This window comes from Panthera tigris, chromosome A3, assembly GCF_018350195.1.
Source record: "Panthera tigris isolate Pti1 chromosome A3, P.tigris_Pti1_mat1.1, whole genome shotgun sequence".
NCBI classification, from domain to species: Eukaryota; Metazoa; Chordata; class Mammalia; order Carnivora; family Felidae; genus Panthera; species Panthera tigris.
In genome coordinates this window covers 120,174,592-120,193,045 of record NC_056662.1, presented here as the reverse complement: position 1 = coordinate 120,193,045, position 18,454 = coordinate 120,174,592, and the positions used below count along the sequence as shown (strand labels likewise).

The following is an 18,454-nucleotide window of genomic DNA, read 5'->3' as shown; positions in this document are numbered from 1 at the left end:
ATGAGAAAACTTTTCATTTTGGTAAGTTATTACTTTTTTAAGTTTTATTTTTATTATTTATTTTGAGGGATGGGCAGAAAGAGGGAGAGAGAGAATCCCAAACAGGCTCTGTGCTATCAGTGCAGAGCCTGACGTGGGGCTCCTGAACCAAAATCAAGAGTTGGACATTTAATGAACTGAGCCATGCAGATGCCCCTTGGTAAATTTATATTACAATGAATGTGTCAGGTTAACTTGCCTGCCTCGCCCATGTTTATTTGTCTCACAAGAAACACATCAGACAAATTCCAACAGGAGAGCATCCTACAATATAACCAGTACCCTTCAACACTGTCAAAGTCATCCAAAACAAGGAAAAGTCTGAGTAACTGTCACGACCAAGAGGAGCCTAAGGGGCCATGACAACTAAATGTATTGTGGTATTCTAGATGGGATTCTGGAACAGAGAGAAAAAGCACCAGATAAAAACTACAGAACAATGAATAAAGCATGGATGTTAGTTAATAATACACGCATCGATACTGGTTAATTGTAACATATATGCCATATTAATGTAAGTTATTAATAAATAGGTAAAACTTGGTGGAAGGGTAGATGGTAAATCCTGTACTATCTGCTCAGTTTTTCTGTAAATTTTAAGCCGTTCAATAAAGGTGTATATATTTTTTCTTAAAAAGGCAAATACCATAGAAGTAGAAAGCTTCGGGCAGAGTAAAGGTAAAACATGTACCTCTAAATTTGACAACATTCATCTAAAACAAAATACCTACTTAGCCCACTTAGAGGAATTTATCTTAATAATCCAAAGAGGGAAAATAGAATGTAAGGATGCATATTACAGTGCCATCAATATTTTTAAAAAATACAAATAAGGTTACTTTATCCAACAGAGAAAGGAATAAGAAAATAAATTTCACTCAGAATACTACAAATCTACTACAAATGATAATTTCAAGGCAATAGTAGATACGTAATGTCTGTGATATAAAGTAAGTTTTTAAAAAATACAAAATTCTGGGGCGCCTGGGTGGCTCAGTCAGTTAAACACCTGACTTCGGCTCAAGTCATGATCTCATGGTTTGTGGGTTCAAGCCCCGCGTCAGGCTGTGCTGACAGCTCAGAGCCTGGAGACTGCTTCAGATTCTGTGTCTCCCTCTCTCTCTGTCCCTCCCCTCTTCATGCTCTGTCTCTGTCTCTCTCTCAAAAATAAAAACACTTAAAAAAATACAAAATTCTAGAATATGGAGGCAAATACTCAAAATTACATATGCACATGTCAAGGATTAGAAGAAAACCTCTTAAGGGAAAGGACTTTATCCTTGTGAAACACCTAACAGAGTATGACAGACTAAATGTTTAATATACATTCACCAAATAATGTTTATCATAGTTTTGTTTGTAATAGCAAAAACTTGAACAAACCAAACATGTGAAAACAGGAGTATGGGTAGTAAACAGAGTCTATTTACTAAATAAAAACAACACAGCCATTAATACTTATGAAAATTATGGAGTAACACAGAAAAAATATCTTCCAGGTAATAAATAGACAAAAATCTATAGTGATTCTAATTATGTAAAAATTACATAGGTGTATGTATATATATATATATATATATACGCATATATACGTGTATATATACATACATATATACGTATATATATATACTGATTCGAAAGCATTAATATGCTAAAAGTAGTTGACTTAGGCTGAAAGATTGTAAAGAATTTTCTTTTCTCTACTTTTCAAGTTTTGTTGTTGTTGCTATTTTTTTTAATCTCATAGGAACCACATATACCAAAAGGTCAAGCAATTAAAAACAGACAAATATTATGACCTTAGTAATTCAAAGAAGTCATGGTAAATTTACAACTTGTCTTTCAAAAATTAGTAATGCCTTCTAAGGAGTTTTTTCTCTGACACCAACCAATTCTCCGATTCTCTGACACCAACTGGGTGTCCAACAATTCCATTCAATTCTGATACTATCTAGAGTTATGCAATCCTCACACGTTAAGGCCTCAGTCCTGCAAGACTGCCTCCACTTCAGACACTGGTCACAAGTCCTGGGCCATCTTCTGACCAGCTGGCTATAAACCAGGGGTTCCCCATGATCTCCTCCCTGGATTTGACAATTTGCTAGAAAAGTTCACAGAACTCAGAAAGAGTTAATTTGTGTTTACTTAAAAAAAAAAAAAAAAAAAAAGGGGGGCACCTGGGTGGCGCAGTCGGTTAAGCGTCCGACTTCAGCCAGGTCATGATCTTGCGGTCCGTGAGTTCGAGCCCCGCGTCGGGCTCTGGGCTGATGGCTCGGAGCCTGGAGCCTGTTTCCGATTCTGTGTCTCCCTCTCTCTCTGCCCCTCCCCCGTTCACCGTTCATGCTCTGTCTCTCTCTGTCCCAAAAATAAATAAAATTTAAAAAAAAAAAAAGTTGAAAAAAAAAATTGTGTTTACTGTTTTGATATAAAGGATTAAAACTCAGGAATAGCCAAATGGAAGAGACACATTGGGCAAGGTCTGGGGGGCAGGGCATGGAGCTTCCATGCCCTCTCTGGGCATGTCACCCTCCCAACACCTCAGTGCCTTTACGAACCTGGAAGCTCTCTGAAATCACTGTTCTCGAGTTTTTGTAGAGCTCAATCTCCAGTGCCCACCTCCTCTTCCTAGAGGTCAGTGGGTAGGGGGAAAAGTTCCAACCCTCTAATCTCTTGGTCTTTCTGGTTGTCCAGCCTCATCCTAAGGCTATCTAGGGTTACCACTCTAAGTTACCTCTGAGGTAGCATACCTCAGGTGTGATGAGAAGGGGTTTATTATGAATAAAAGACACTCATCACTCAGGAAATTCCAAAGGTTTTAGAAGCTCTGTGCCAGGCACCAAACACCAAATATACTTTTGCACGCTTTTTTAACACAATAGCAAATATAACCCAGAGCCTTGCTCTTGTCTATATTTTAGTCTATTATAAACAATATTATGCAACAAGTCTGTTTTACCAAAAACAATTAACTAAAATTACCAATCTCCTCTCAAACCCAGCCATGATACATCTAGTGCTAAAAACTACAAAGGAAAAGTACACTCCTCCAGACACAGCCTACTGCAGAGGCCTGAAGAGACTGGCATCCAAAACCAATGCCACACCCCAGAAGGTCCTGTGTGGGAATAGCTTCTACCTGTGAATGGTAGTTTCCAATGTCAACCAAAACACAAACAGAACAAGAGAGTAAAGAAAATGAAACCAGTAGCCAGTGGATACAAAAGCATTCATCCATTTTCCTATTCTATCAGTTTAAAGTTTTTTTTTTTAATATCAATACGTTTCAATTACTGGAAAGTATGCTATGACTGCAGCAAAAAGAATACTCTAAAATAGAACGTCCTAATTTACTGAGAAAGCAAATATAAAATAATAAATGTGGAACAAGGATTTTAAAAGCAAACTCCATGTTCTGACAGGGAGAAAAACTACCACAAAATAACAAAATAGAGATACTCTTACATGGAAATAGTCATACTAAAACCAACAGTGTATCCAGAAAATATCTCTGAGCAATAACACCTAAGCAAAACAAGGCCTTACTTCCCCCAAATACTTCAAAATCACAAATTTACAAATTCTCTTCACCAATCTCAATTCTGAAGAGTCATGGACTTAAAAAAAAAAAAACAAAAAATCTGGCAATGGGGCACCTGGGTGGCTCTGTCGGTTAAATGTCCAACTTCGGCTCAGGTCATGATCTCATGGTTCCTGATTTGGAGCCCCATGTCGGGCTCTGTGCTAAAAAGCCTGCTTCAGATTCTGTGTCTTCCTCTCTATCTGCCCCTCCACTGCTCACATACTCTCTCTCAAAAATAAAGGAACATTAAAAAAAATTTTTTTTAAACTGGCAAACCTATCGTTGCTCTTTCTGGAAAAAACACAAATGCACAAAATGTGGCATACAATTCCAAAGGTTTCAGACCTCCAAAGCCAAAGTGTGAACTTACAGAGGATTCGTGTATTTCATAGTTAAGCCCCTTAATTATAAATACATGAATTCCCATTTTTAAAAATGTATACAATATTAGACTGTGAAAGAATCCTTCTATTTTGTATTCCATTCATTCTCTATTCTAACCATGGCCCACCTAAGTGGGACAAGAGACCCAATCTAACCCCCTGCTCCCATTTTTCAGTAGAAAAAAACTTCATGATGAAGAATTATACAATGCAACAGTTACACAAGAGCAAAATGGGCAACAAAATTGGGGTGCCTGGGTGGCTACGTTGGTTAAGCATCCAATTCTTGATTTCAGCTCAGGTCATGATCTCACAGGTTCGTGGGTTTGAGCCCCGTGTGGGGCTCTGTGCTGACAGCACAGAGTCTACTTGGGATTTTCTCTCTCCTCTCTCTGCCCCTCCCCTGCCCACGCTCTCATAAATAAATAAATAAATAAGAAACAAAACTAAATCTAACACTGATTCTATAATTTTATTAACATTTATTTATTTGAGAGAGCGCATGCGTGTGCACACATGAGCGGGGGGTGGGGAGAGGGGGAGAGGGGGAGAGGGGGAGAGGGGGAGAGGGGGAGAGGGAGAGACCCAAGCAGGATCTGCACTGCTAGCACAGAGCTGGACATGGGGCTTGATCCCATAACCTGAGCTGAAATCAAGAGTCAGACACTTAACCGACTGAGCTGTCTAGATGCCCCAATTCCATAATTAATTACAGTTAATTCAAGAATAGCAACTGAAACCACATCAAACTCAAGACAATATGCATGATGCACTGAAAATCTAAGTGTGGGTGTGCACAGTAGGAATTTTTCAATGCTGCCAAAGCATTGTATAGCTAAACTAGAGCCCTCAGTAAGCTCCTCAAATTGGTTAATTATAGTTTATGAACACTAAATTTCAGTAATCGTTACTAACTCAGATTATCAGTAAGTAGTCCATACTGATATACAAAAATCGAAGACAATGGACATGAAAAAACAATAGCTCCTAAGAAATGAGGAACTAACTTGCATTTTAGTTTCATTTAACAGGAAAAGCCTTCTGCCCCAGCATGTGTCTTGAACCATACTGGAGAAGCAGCAATCTGATCCAAAAATTTTCAGCCATTTTCCCACTGTGATTCTGTAGAATAACTCATCAGTAGCATAAAATCTAATCTCCTAAATTGGATCCTTCACACATTGCTGGTGGGAATGTAAAATGATTCAGCTGCTTTGGAAAACAATTTGGCATTTCCTCAAAATGTTAAGCATAGACTACCACATAACTTAGCAATTCCACCCCTAGGTATGAACCCAAGAGAAATGAAAACATAAACCTATGTCCACACAAAAGTCTGTATACAGATGCTCACAGAAATATTATTCATAATAGCCAAAAAGTAGAAACAACCCAAGTGTCCAACCACTGACGAATGGATAAACAAAATGTGGTATATCCACACAATGGAGTATTTGGTCATGAAAAGGAATGAACTATTCATATATGCCATAACAAAGATGCACCTTAAAAACATTATGGTTGTAAAAGGAACCAATCACAAAAGACCATGCATATTTTATGTTCCCATTTATATAAAATACCTAGCAGTGCAACTGCTAGGTAGTAGGGTAATTCTATTTTTAATTTTTTGAGGAGCCTCCATATTGTTTTCCAGAGTAGCTGCACCAGTTTGCATTCCCACCAACAGTGCAAAAGTGTTCCCCTTTCTCCGAATCCTCTCCAACATCTGTTATGTACCACAGTTTCTTTATCCATTTATCCACTCATGGCCACTGGCTTGCTTCCATTTCTTGGCTATTGTAAATAATGCTACAATAAACATAGGGTATGTATATCTTTTCAAGTTAGTGGCTTCATTTCCTTTTTTTTAGGTCAATTTATTTATTTTTTTAATATTTATTATTTAAAAATTTTTAAATCCAAGTTAGTTAACATATAGCGTAATAATTATCTCAGGAGAATTTAGCAATTCATCACTTACATATCACACCCAGTGCTCATCCCAACAAGTGTCCTCTTTAATGCCCTTTCACCCCTTTAGCCCTTCCCTCCACCCAACACCCTTTCAGCAACCCCAAGTTTGTTCTCTGTAACACAGTATTTATCTTTTTTTTTAATTTTAGGACAGTTTTAGATTTTTTTTATTAACCTGTTTTATTTTTTATTTTTTTAAATTTACATCCAAATCAGTTACCATATAGTGCAAAATGATTTCAGGAGTAGATTCCTTAGTGCCCCTTACCCATTTAGCCCATCCCCCCTCCCAAAACCCCTCCCGTAACCCCGTTCTCCATATTTACGAGTCTCTTCTGTTTTGTCCCCCTCCCTGTTTTCACATTATTTTTGTTTCCCTTCCCTTATGTTCATCTGTTTTGTCTCTTAAAGTCCTCATATGAGTGAAGTCATATGAATTTTGTCTTTCTCTAATTTCACTTAGCATAATACCCTCCAGTTACATCCACGTAGTTGCAAATGGCAAGGTTTCATTCTTTTTGATTGCCAAGTAATACTCTATCGTATATATATACCACATCTTCCTTATCCATTTATCCATTGATGGACATTTGGGCTCTTTCCATACTTTGGCTATTGTCGATAGTGCTGCTATAAAACATGGGGGTGTATGTGGTCCTTTTGAAATAGCACACCTGTATCCCTGGTATAAATGCCTAGTAGTGCAATTGCTGGGTCGTAGGGTAGTTCTATTTTTGTTTTTTTGAAGAACCTCCATACTGTTTTCCAGAGTGGCTGCACCAGCTTGCATTCCTACACAGTATTTATCTTGATTTCACTGAATAGGTACAACAAACTAAAGTCACCAATTACTAATAAGAAGGACATATTTTTCTCACTTTAATCAATATCTGAGAAAAAGGTTACTATTATTTCTACCTAAAGGCTTAGGGCCCCAAATTCACAAAGCATGTTGAGACTTAAAAGCTTCAAAGATTAACTTTTCTATAAAAACTTATTACTAGTTCTAGTTCTGCAACTTGGCAACCTCAGTTTAAGATGTTTAAATATAAATTATAAGTCTGACCTTTTATAAATGTTAAGTTTAGCCTACAAAGAATCAACCATTAAACCGAGCAGGTATAAAAGAACAGAAATGGTAAAGTACTAAAAGTAGTTACTGAAGTAGTTACTATTCCAATAATATTGCAGATTTAAATTAAATCAATTCTAGAAGAACTAGTCAACAACTTTGAACAAGATAATTCACCCACACAGAGGGGAAACAAAACACCTAAGATTAGCTTGTGACTCAGCCTGCATTGCTATGAGGGGAAGGTGGGGGAGCTGGCTATTAGGTCTGTTCTCTTCAGTCTCCTATCAGGACTAAATATGAAAACAAAACTATTTACTTGTCTTGAATAAGAAGTATAGAGGGAAAACATTCATATAGATGCTTCACCTTCAAGTAAAATATTACCTCTCTGAAACAAAGATAACTTTCTAAGTTCTGAAGCCATTCACATCTATATAAATATTTTAAATTTTTGTTGAAAACAAAATTAAAAGGTAAATGGGGAAAATGAGGAAAAACCACAAGTATAGTCAATATTTAAAAACTTTTTAAAAAAAATTTTTTTAACGTTTATTTATTTTTTTGAGACAGAGAGAGACAGAGCATGAACAGGGGAGGGGCAGAGAGAGAGGGAGACACAGAATCTGAAGCAGGCTCCAGGCTCTGAGCTGTCAGCACAGAGCCCGACACGGGGCTCGAACCCACGGACTGTGAGATCATGGCCTGAGCCGAAGTCGGACGCTTAACCGACTGAGCCACCCAGGCGCCCCTAAAAACGTTTCTTTTTAACGTTTATTTATTTTTGAAAGAGAGAGAGTGTGAGCAGGGGAGAGGCAGAGAGGGAGGGAATCACAGAATCTGAACCAGGCTCCAGGCTCTGAGCTGTCAGCACAGAGCCTGACACGAGGCTCGAACCCACGAACTGTGAGATCATGACCTGAGCCGAAGTCGGACGTTTAGCCAACTGAGCCACCCAGGTGTTCCAAGTCAATATTTTTAATGTACAGAGAACTATTAAAACAGACAAAGAAAACATTAAGACCTCAAAAAGACAGTTTTCCATCAACACCCAAAAAACAAATAATACAGTGAAGAAATGGGCAAAAGACGTGAATAGACTTCTCCAAAGAAGACATCCAGATGGCCAACTGACACATGAAAAAATGCTCAACATTACTCATCATGAGGGAAATACAAATCAAAACCACAATGAGATACCACCTCACACCTGTCAGAATGGCTAACGTTAACAACTCAGGCAACAACAGATGTTGGCGAGGATGCGGAGAAAGAGGATCTCTTCTGCATTGCTGGTGGGAATGCAAACTGGTGCAGCCACCCTGGAAAGCATTATGGAGGTTCCTCAAACAAAAATAGAACTACCCTAAAACCCAGCAACTGCACTGCTAGGTATTTATGCAAGGGATACAGGTATGCTGTTTCGAAGGGACACATGTACCCCAATGTTTATAGCAGCGGTATCAACAATAGTCGAAGTATGGAAAGAGCACAAATGTCCATCAACGGATGAATGGATAAAGAAGGTGTGGTAAGGCGCACCTGGATGGCTCAGTCGGTTGAGCGTCCGACTTCAGCTCAGGTCGTGACCTCACAGTTGGTGAGTTAGACCCCTGTGTCGGGTTCTGTGATGACAGCTCAGGGCCTGCAGCCTGCTTTGGATTCTGTGTCTCCCTCTCTCTCTGCACCCCCCCCCCCAATCACATTGTATGTGTGTCTCTCTCTCTCAAAAATGAATAAACAAAACAAAAAAAAGATGTGGTATACATATACATACATAGTATATACATATACGTATGTATATATATACATACACAGTATATATATATGTATACACATACACACACACACACATACACACACAATGGAATATTACTCGGCAATCAAAAGGAATGAAATCTTGCCATTTGCAACTACGTGGATGGAACTAGAGGGTATTCTGCTAAGCAAAATTAGTCAGAGAAAGACAAATGTCGTATGACTTCACTCATATGAGGACTTTAAGATATAAAACAGATGAACATAAGGGAAGGGAAGCAAAACATAAAGGGGAGGGGGACAAAACATAAAGAGACTATTAAACACAGAGAACAAACAGAGTGTTGCTGGAGGGGTTGTAGGAAGAGAGATGGGCTAAATGGGTAAGGGCCATTAAGGAATCTACTCCTGAAATCACTGCTGCACCATGTGCTAACTTGGATGTAAATTATAAAAAATAAATATATTACAGAAAGTTAAAAAAAAGTTTTCAAAAGGAGAAATGAAACTAATGAATGTCAATGTCACAAACAATCAAGGAAATGCAAATTAAGTTGCTTCTCCCAATAAACTTATTTATTTATTTTTTAATGTTTATTTATTTCTGAGAAAGAGACAGAGCATGAGCAGGAGAGGGGCAGAGAGAGAGGGAGACACAGAATCCAAAGCAGGCTCCAGGCTCTGAGCTGTCAGTACAGAGCCCGATGCAGGGCTTGAACTCACAAACCCACAAACCCTGAGATCATGACCTGAGCCGAAGCCGGAAGCCCAACTGACTGAGCCACCCAGGCGCCCCCTAAACTTTTTTTTTTCTTAAAGAAACATGGCTAATACTCGAGGCCAGCAAAGGTGAGGGGAATGTGTGCTGCAGACATAACTCATGGGAGTGCAAACTGGTATTGCTCTTCAGAAGGCACTTTGAGAACATACAGCAAGAACCCTACCAATGTTCATATCCAATAAACCAGTAATTTCACTTCTGGGAATCTGTCATAAGAAAATGATGGTAAATGGGGTAAATGTGAAGATGTTCACTGCAATTACTAGTTATTATAGAAAAAAACCTGGAAATAACCTGAGTGCCCCACAGTGGGGCAAATCAAGTATTATGCTGCTACTTAAATCAAATTCATTGTGACCTGTAAATTATATCTCAATAAACTGATTTTTTTAAGTTTATGTATTTTGAGAGACAGCAAGAGTGGAAGAGGGGCAGAGAGAGAGAATTCCAAGCAGGCTCTGTGCTGTGAGCTCAGAACCTGCTATGGGGCTTAAACTCATGAACTGTGAGATCATGACCTGAGCTGAAATCAAGAGTGAAGACACTCAGCCGACTGAGCCACCCAAGCACCCCTCAATAAACCTATTTTTAAAAACACAAGTTTGGCTAGACCATATGATAACCTGGAAATGGCTTACATTCTTATAATTAAAATTTATGATATAAATATGTATCATTATGAAAATAATAGCAGCCAACAATCACTGCATACTTCCCAAATTCCAAGCCTGACACTCAGGTTTCTATGTGTTATCACTGACATCATCATTATCAGGGCCATCCTAGAAGGGTCTGAGGCTCAAGGCCACTCACCAATTATGGGGCTGGCCCCAGATAAATTACACTTTAAAAGAAGGCCTTATTGTAAACATTTTCATAGGTCCCTTGAGAATGTTAAAAAAAAAGAATTTTGAAACTGAATTTTAATTATTTCAGAAAAGAGAGGTACAGTGCCCCTGACATGCCCCTTCCCTCCAAGCATAGCCAAGGGCAGCAGTCCTGGCTGACCTAAGCAAAAGACAGGCTTGATTATTATTGTTACCATATAGAAAGAATTTATTATGAGATGGTCACACTAAACATACATTATCTCTTCATCCTCATAACAATGCTATGGATAAGTATTATTATTAAATCTCCACTTTTTTTAAGGAAGAGAAAACCAAGTCTTTTCGAAACTTAACATTCACAAAGCTAGTAAAAAGCCAAGCTGGAACTAAAACTCCACTCAGCAAAAGCCATGTTATACTCAACTACCAGGCTGTATTATAAAACATGCACAATAATATATATCTAAAAACACAAAAAAGAAAAGACACAGTGGGTAGGAAACACAAAATGCGGTTGTTATTGGTTGCTGGACTTGGAATGACTTTTTCTCCTACTTTTTTTTCCTATTCTACAAAGTTTCTTTAATCAGTACATATTATCTCCACAGTAAATATATGTTTAAGTTACACAATGAGAAATAATGTTAAGGTGAAAAAGTAAAAGGATTTGGAAAAATATTTACATTAAATGGCAGGTTATATTGTTAATATAACTCAGAGACAAGCAGTCAGTATACTTCAAAATTAAACTAGTAAATTTAGAGAAAAATGCCTCTTAAAACTAGAACAGAAACATAATGAATGCTGGAGAGAAAAGGAAGTGAGATCTAATCAAATGCACCAATAGCCAGAGAGAGCTGTAACTAGAACCCCAAGTCTTCAGGGTTTGCTCTTTCTCCTAAGGCTCTGACTTCTGGCAGAGGCTGCCAGTGGGCCTACCCCACCAGTTCACCAAACTTCCCAGGGCATTTCAAAATCTTACCAAGATTACATCAGGACCCTCCAACTTCCCCCATTACACTGGAAAAAAGGGGGAAGTCAGAAGAAAAACTGAGCCTTGTTTTATAGAAGAGATCTAGAAGGAAGATTCAAATATTCTGAACACCAGAAAAGGTACACTGGAGTGAAAGAGTTATTTATTTTATCAGGCTTTCCCAGAGGAAAGGTTAATAATCCTGTAAGTAACTTGCTGTTCCCAGAACGGGAAACTTCCAAGCCTGTTTTCATTCAATTTGTCTCTGGGCCCCTCCCTCTCTTTCCCCCCTTTCTCACTGAAAGCCCAGTTCCAATGCTACTTTCTCCATGTAAGTTTCTCCATTTTATACACTTGGAAGGTTGATTCCCTTCCTGATATCAACAACATCACCATAAGCACCTTTAATTCAAATTGACAAATATTTACCAAGTCATCAGATGTATAGCACTTGGATAAGATGTATAACAGCAGGGAATAGAGGTGCCTGGGTGGCTCAGTCGGTTAAGCCCCCAATTCTTGATTTTGGCTCAGGTGATGATCTCCCAGCCACAAGACTGAGCCCCACATCAGGCTCTGTGCAGAGTGTGGAGTCTGCTTGGGATTCTCTCTTTCCCTCTCTCTCTCTGCCCCTCCCCTACACGTACATGTGCACGCTCTCAAAATAATTAAACGTTAAAAAAAAAAAAAAAAAAAAGAGCAGGGTATACACAAAAGGAAAAGGCCAAAACTTAGAATTCCATATAGGTACTAAAGAAAGGACAAAAGATGAGCACCTAACTTTGCTTTAGGGAACCAGAAAATTGTTAGATGAGTAATCTCAGAGGAAATGACTCCTCAACTGAGTAATGTGAACTAATCAATAGGTATTACCCAGTAGGCTAGAACAAGAGATTTTTTACAAATTAGGAACAGAAACAGGCAAAGACACACAGGGAAAAAAGCTGAGAATTAAAAGACAATGTCATAGGACTTCATACAGGAGGCTAACAATAGCACCTACCCCATAGGAATGCTGTAAAAATTAAATAAGGGAGTAAATATAAGAAATTAGTATAGTGTTATATATGAGAAGTCCTATATAAACGTTAGCTATTATCATTGATAAAAATCCATAAACAAAACTAAGAAAGAAACTTGGAAAAAAAAAACTATACCTATATGGCAAAGAGTTACTATTCTTAAAATATAAAGAAACCTTAAAAATAACCAAGAGATGAAAATGCCAAAGAAGTGAGAAAGAGCAGAGGTAAGTACTTCTAAAAGTAAAATCTTTAAAAATATGCCTTCAAAAATAGAGAAAGAAAAACAAGGTGGTCTTTATCAAATTAGGAGATTAAAAAAAAGAAGCCAATGTTTCTGACGATATGGGAAACAGGACCAGTTTCACTGGTAGGAGAACACTTCGGTACTGACAAGTTTTTCTAGAAGACAACTTGGCAATGCTTTTACATGGGCCATAGGAAGTGTCCATACCTTTTGATCCATGACTACGACTACTACAACTACTAGCAATTTATTCTAAGGAAATAATCATAGATGTGAACACAGATATGGTTACAAAGACGTTAACTGTGGCACAATTTAAAAATATAGGGTTGCCTGACTGGCTCAGTCAGTAGAGCCTGCAACTCTGTTTTGTTTTTTTTTTAAGTTTATTTATTTTTGAGAGAGAGAGAGAGAGAGAGAGAGAGAGAGAGAGAGAGAGAAAGCATGAGTGTGGGGAGGGGCAGAGAGAGAGGAGCAAGAGAGATCCTAAGCAGGCTCTGCACCGTCAGCTCAGAGTCCCATGCAAGGCTCAAACCCACAAACTGTGGGATCAGGACCTGAGCTGAAGTTGGATGCTCAACCAACTGAGCCACCCAGGCACCCACCCCACCTTTTTTTTTTTTTTTTAATGTTTAAGAGAGAGAGCACGAGCAGGGGAGGGGCAGAGAGAGAGGGAAACACAGAATCTGAAGCAGGCTCCAGGCTCTGAGCTGCTAGCACAGAGCCCGAAGCAGGGCTCCAACTCACAAGCCATGAGATCATGACCTGAGCTGAAGTCTGATGCTCAACCGACTAAGCCACCCAGGCACCGCCCCTCCTTTTTTTATGGGGAGCCTGCAACTCTTGATCTCAGGGTCATGAGTTTAAGCCCCACATTGGGTGTGGAGCCTACTTAAGTAAATTTTTACAAACAAATAATAAAACTTAAATTTAAAAAATACAAACTACTTTAAAGTTACAGAACCAATATGAGAAGATAATATGAGCACATTAGCTGTGAGATCTTGGTAAAATTACTAAACCTGTCCTTGTTCAATCTTCTCAACTGCAAAATAAGTAATAATAGACTAGCTTTTATGGAGAGGCTGAAGACTAAGTGAATAAAAAAATACATCAAGTGTCTCAAAAGTAACTAGAAAACAGTAAATGCTCAGTAAATGTCAGACGTTGTTAACATTCTATAGTAGCAAAGCAGTATTATTTAGCCAAGAAAATTATGCTGTAGATAAGTATACAATAAAATAGAACTATTTTTTGATAAATGTTAGTAAGCGAAAAAGCAGGTAACACACCACAGTATATAATTCCATTTTTTGCAAAGACAAATTTGTAGAAGGATATCTACCAAAGTATTAAGAGAGACCATTTCTCTGGGTAATATGATTCTCAGTGACTATTTTCTTCTTTCAATTTCCCCTGTTGCTTTCGAATTTTCCAAAAGAACATATATTACTCATCACTATAAAAATGGTATAAACAGATAGCCTATAGGGTTTAAAAACAAACACAATATAGTGCTTTTAGGAAAAGTAAAATTAAGGTATCTATTCCAAACCATTTGATAAATCTCTGCTCTAGTCATGTTGTACCTGAGGTTTGTTTGTCTGCCTTTAAGTTATTAGAACATAGAAATATTCAGGGATCTGCTGGGTGCAAACCCAATAGTTATATTAAAATGACAGGGGTACCTGGGTGGCTTAGTTGGTTAAGCGTTCAACTTCAGCTCAGGTCATGATGTCGCAGTCCGTGGGTTCAAGCCCTATGACAAGGTCTGTGCTGACAGCTCAGAGCCTGGAGCCTGCTTGGGATTCTGTGTCTCCCTCTCTTTCTGCCCCTCCCCCATTCATTTCTCCATCTCTCAAAAATGAATAAACGTTAAAAAAGCCTTAAATAATAATTTTTGCTAAATACAATACGTGAAATATAAGTTAACACATAAAGCACAAACAATAATCTTTTCCCAGGTCTTTCATTTTTTAATAATAACCTTGAAAAAGGCAAATTTACTTCTCTCAATTACCCCCCACCCAACTACCTACACATTCCCTACTCCCATTTCCTGCCTTACTTTTTCTCCACAGCACCTGGCAAATTCTAACTTCTAGACAGTTGATTGTCTCTCCTCTTTCTTCTTGAATATCAGCAGCATAAGGGCAGGGGTTTTTGTATATTCTGTCAACTGCTTACATGCTCAATGCTTGGGGCAGTCCCTGGCCTGTACGCACACAATATTTGTTAGAGGAATTTGGTACCATGAATGAGCAGTAACTTCTGTAGGGTTTAATTTTTAGAATGAAAGATGGTTGTTAAGAACAAAGAAAAAGTTAAAGCAGATGACAGAAAACAGAGGGAAAAGGCATTTTTCCCCCTACCGAAGCCCCCAGAAAGACAAAGATGAGGTAAAGTCAACCTAATGTAGAAAACGATAACAAAGATGTATTTAAGAGGGAGCTACAGCATGTACTTTATCAAGATGAGATTACCACCATGCTGCAAAGACTATAAACCCAGGTACGGGAGAGTAACGTTCAGAAAAAGGTTGGGGTTATCTGTATCTAGTCTAAACCGCTCTTAACATCTCAATCATACAAGTGATTCTGTTCTCTACATCCTGAAGGAGCCAAAAACTCTAAATCAGAATCACAGAATGAGGACCACACATTAGAAGGAAGGAGAGGTGGACAGGGAAAGCCTTCCAATACAGGCTGTCTCTGCAGCAGGACAACATCAATTTATAAGCATTTCACTGGAACATTAGCAGAGGAGAAGCCTAAAATGCTCACAGTGAAAGAAGGTTAAGTGGAAATTAAACCATGACTTCTCTTCTACCATTCAGGTTTTCAGGACTTACCACAAAGTTAGAAAATGCGTATTACACGTGCATCTCAGTCCACATCATTCTCTGCAAATTTCATGAGTCTTGAATTTCTCACTTATACTTACCAAAATGTATTTCATGTCCACCAAAAAGTAAAATCACCAAATGCTACACATGTGAAATTCATGCCAATGTGTTTAAGCAAAAAGAAAATGATAAAGCAGCAGTTAACAGTGTCCTCCTGTCAGAGAAAACCCTGCTAGGGTTTATCTACGTGGACTCTATAGTTTGCCACTGCCCACCATTCTTTTTTATTATTATTTTTATTTTTAATGTTTTATTTATTTTTGAGAGACAGAGAGCATGAGTGGGAGAGGCGTAGAGAGAGGGAGACACAGAAAGCAGGTTCCGAGCTGTCAGCACAGAGCCTGACGTGGGGCTTGAACCCACAAACCACTGAGATCATTACCTAAGCCAAAGTCGGACGCTTAACCTATGGAGCCACAAAGGCACCCCAACTGCCCACCATTCTTGACTATTCTTTCCCATTGTCAACCTCATACTAGTCAAGCGCTCCTCACACTGAAAAGCATAAGTTGTTTAACCACCTGGATTCAAAGACTCGGAAGTGATAATCCAAAGCAGTAGTTTCTTTCGCAGATACAGACACTTTCCTCCTTCAGGCTACATCCCACCACCCCTAATTTAAGGGGGGGCGGGGGAGGGAGATTCTTTAGGGGGAGATGAGATTGTGGGTCAGTTCTTCTGTTTTCCAGACTTCTTACATGGATTGTTTTGATGATAAGATTAAAAATTAAGGTGCAAAAAAGGGAATTTCTTTTCCAGTCATTTAGGTAAAAAGACCAAAAATGAAACAAAAAAAGGATTAAGCTAGTTTGAAATTTCTCACTGAAGCTAGTTGGAATAATGGTAATGTTTATTGAGCACCCATACTAATTAGTCACTGTGCTAAACACTTTCTATTACATACAATACCACTATGAGACAGGTACGTTTTGTAAATGAGAAACAGAAGCTTAGAGAATTAAAATCAGTTGCTCAAGGCCATACAGGTATTTCATGTTGGAGTTAGGAGCAGGAGGTTTCATCTTGAAAGCCTGTATCTTATCTACTATAGTTAAAATGAAAATAAATGAAATTTTTATTAACCACATATACTTTTTCTAAAATGAATATGCATTAGTGAAGAAACTAATCTAGAAAACACAGAAGAGTTGCTTAAATCAAACAAGTTAAATGTCTACTGTCTGGTAATAGATCTCCTAAATGTCTCCCATAACTACTGCTGAATAGCTTCCCAAGTAACTAAATCATTCAGTGTCCTGATATAGCTGTGAAATGATTTTTCAAGTGACTCTCTTAAAATAATACTATTTGCAAATGAAATATGCTGCCCTCTTACAGTTGTATAAATACCTTATTTCGTGATGTATTCACTGCCCTATTTCTGCTCAGTTTCCTCCTCTCCTCCCCCACTTCCTCTCTGCCTTAAGATCCTTTAAAACCAGTTCAGTTCCCCCTTTTCAAAGAATGCCTACAAATATGCACCATGTACCTCTACCCAACAGGACTCTAATATCAGTGACTATGTTCAATAGTTACAGGAGGACACAAAGCAAAAAATGAACTCAAGAAAAAAACAACAGCATTTCTGATGCACCTTCATCTTTAGATCTACTCGTTTACAGAATTCTAAACATTCTTATTTTCCTACTTCACACGTGGAATCCTGACTTTAACAACTAATACGCCAAAGAAAAAAAAAAAAAGCCTGCCTTTTCTTAGTCTTTCTTTAAAAACAGTTGTTCCACAAACGTTTCCATAAATAAGGTATTGAAAAGATCAGCATACCAAAAAAAAAACAAAAACAAAAACCAATGTCCTGTTATAAATATACCACATTTTTAGTAATACAAGTTTTAGTGATATAATTTAGTAACATAATTAATTCTGAATCATTTCTGGAACTTGTTCACAAATTGCTTTACAAGTAAATATAGTACATACAAACGCTAGTTACTTACCAGTGGATTAACATGTACTTTCATTCATTTACTCAACAAATATTTACTGAGTGCCCAAATGACTTTTTTTTTTTTTTAATTTCTGAATCAAGAGGAGTGATAAAAGCACAGGGGCTGAAGTTAAAAGGTCTTGGTTTGAAAAGGCTCTTGTACTTACTAGCTCAGAGACTAAGGATGGTCAGTTAACCTCCAGGTTAGCATTTCACCTATTTGATAGGAGAAAAAGTAACTACTCATAGGATCTTTGTTGATTATGCTTTAACTGATTATGCAAAACAGCACAGGGCCTAGCAGTAATAAGTGTTCAATTAATGATAACCACAGTAAATATATTTTAATACTGAGGAAAGTAGTTGAAGGAGATGACCAATAAATGTTCTTTTTGTCTTTCTAGAAAGATGGAAATTTGTGACACTTGATATTAAAGACACATTAAAAATAGAAATCTTAAGGTTATGGAAAAAAACTTCCACTTTTTTAAAAAAAAAAGATGTGTCAAGTATGTAAGATGAAGTAACAACAACAACAAAAATTAAGGTACGAAAGAAAAAGAGATGGATAAAGAAAATCCTGAAAGCTCCTGTGTGGGTGATAGGTGTATAGAGGTTCCTTATACTACTCTATTTTTGCAAAAATGCAATTTTTTATAACTATAATTGCAATCCCAGAACATGCCTAACACATTTCCTCATATTCAGAAGAGACTAGGATTTTAGCCTTGAGATCTGTTGGACTAATAATAGTCCTCCCTGCTCAATAATTCAGTACAGGTCAAGTTTTGTCAGACAATTCTACCTTTCACTATAAAGGTGAGTGGAGGAAATAAATGTATTAAAGCATTAAAAAATGCAAGCTCTTCTGCTGCTCATTAATATTACAATAGCAATAATGCACATTTTCCCATGCCTTCCAAAAATACAAAATTGCTT

The 18,454-nt window shown here is 37.8% G+C and overlaps 2 protein-coding genes across 11 annotated transcripts in view; one reads left to right on the top strand and one right to left on the bottom strand.

Moving 5' to 3' along the window:
• Nucleotides 1–18,454, bottom strand: part of ITSN2 (intersectin 2) — a 145,732-nt gene that overhangs the window by 125,485 nt on the left and 1,793 nt on the right. The window lies entirely within an intron of this gene.
• Nucleotides 16,481–18,454, top strand: part of LOC122237122 (translation initiation factor IF-2-like) — a 42,703-nt gene continuing 40,729 nt past the window's right edge. The window contains exon 1 of the mRNA XM_042979857.1: nucleotides 16,481–16,489. Within this exon, the coding sequence (XP_042835791.1) occupies nucleotides 16,481–16,489 (9 nt within the window). The remainder of the gene's footprint in view (nucleotides 16,490–18,454) is intronic.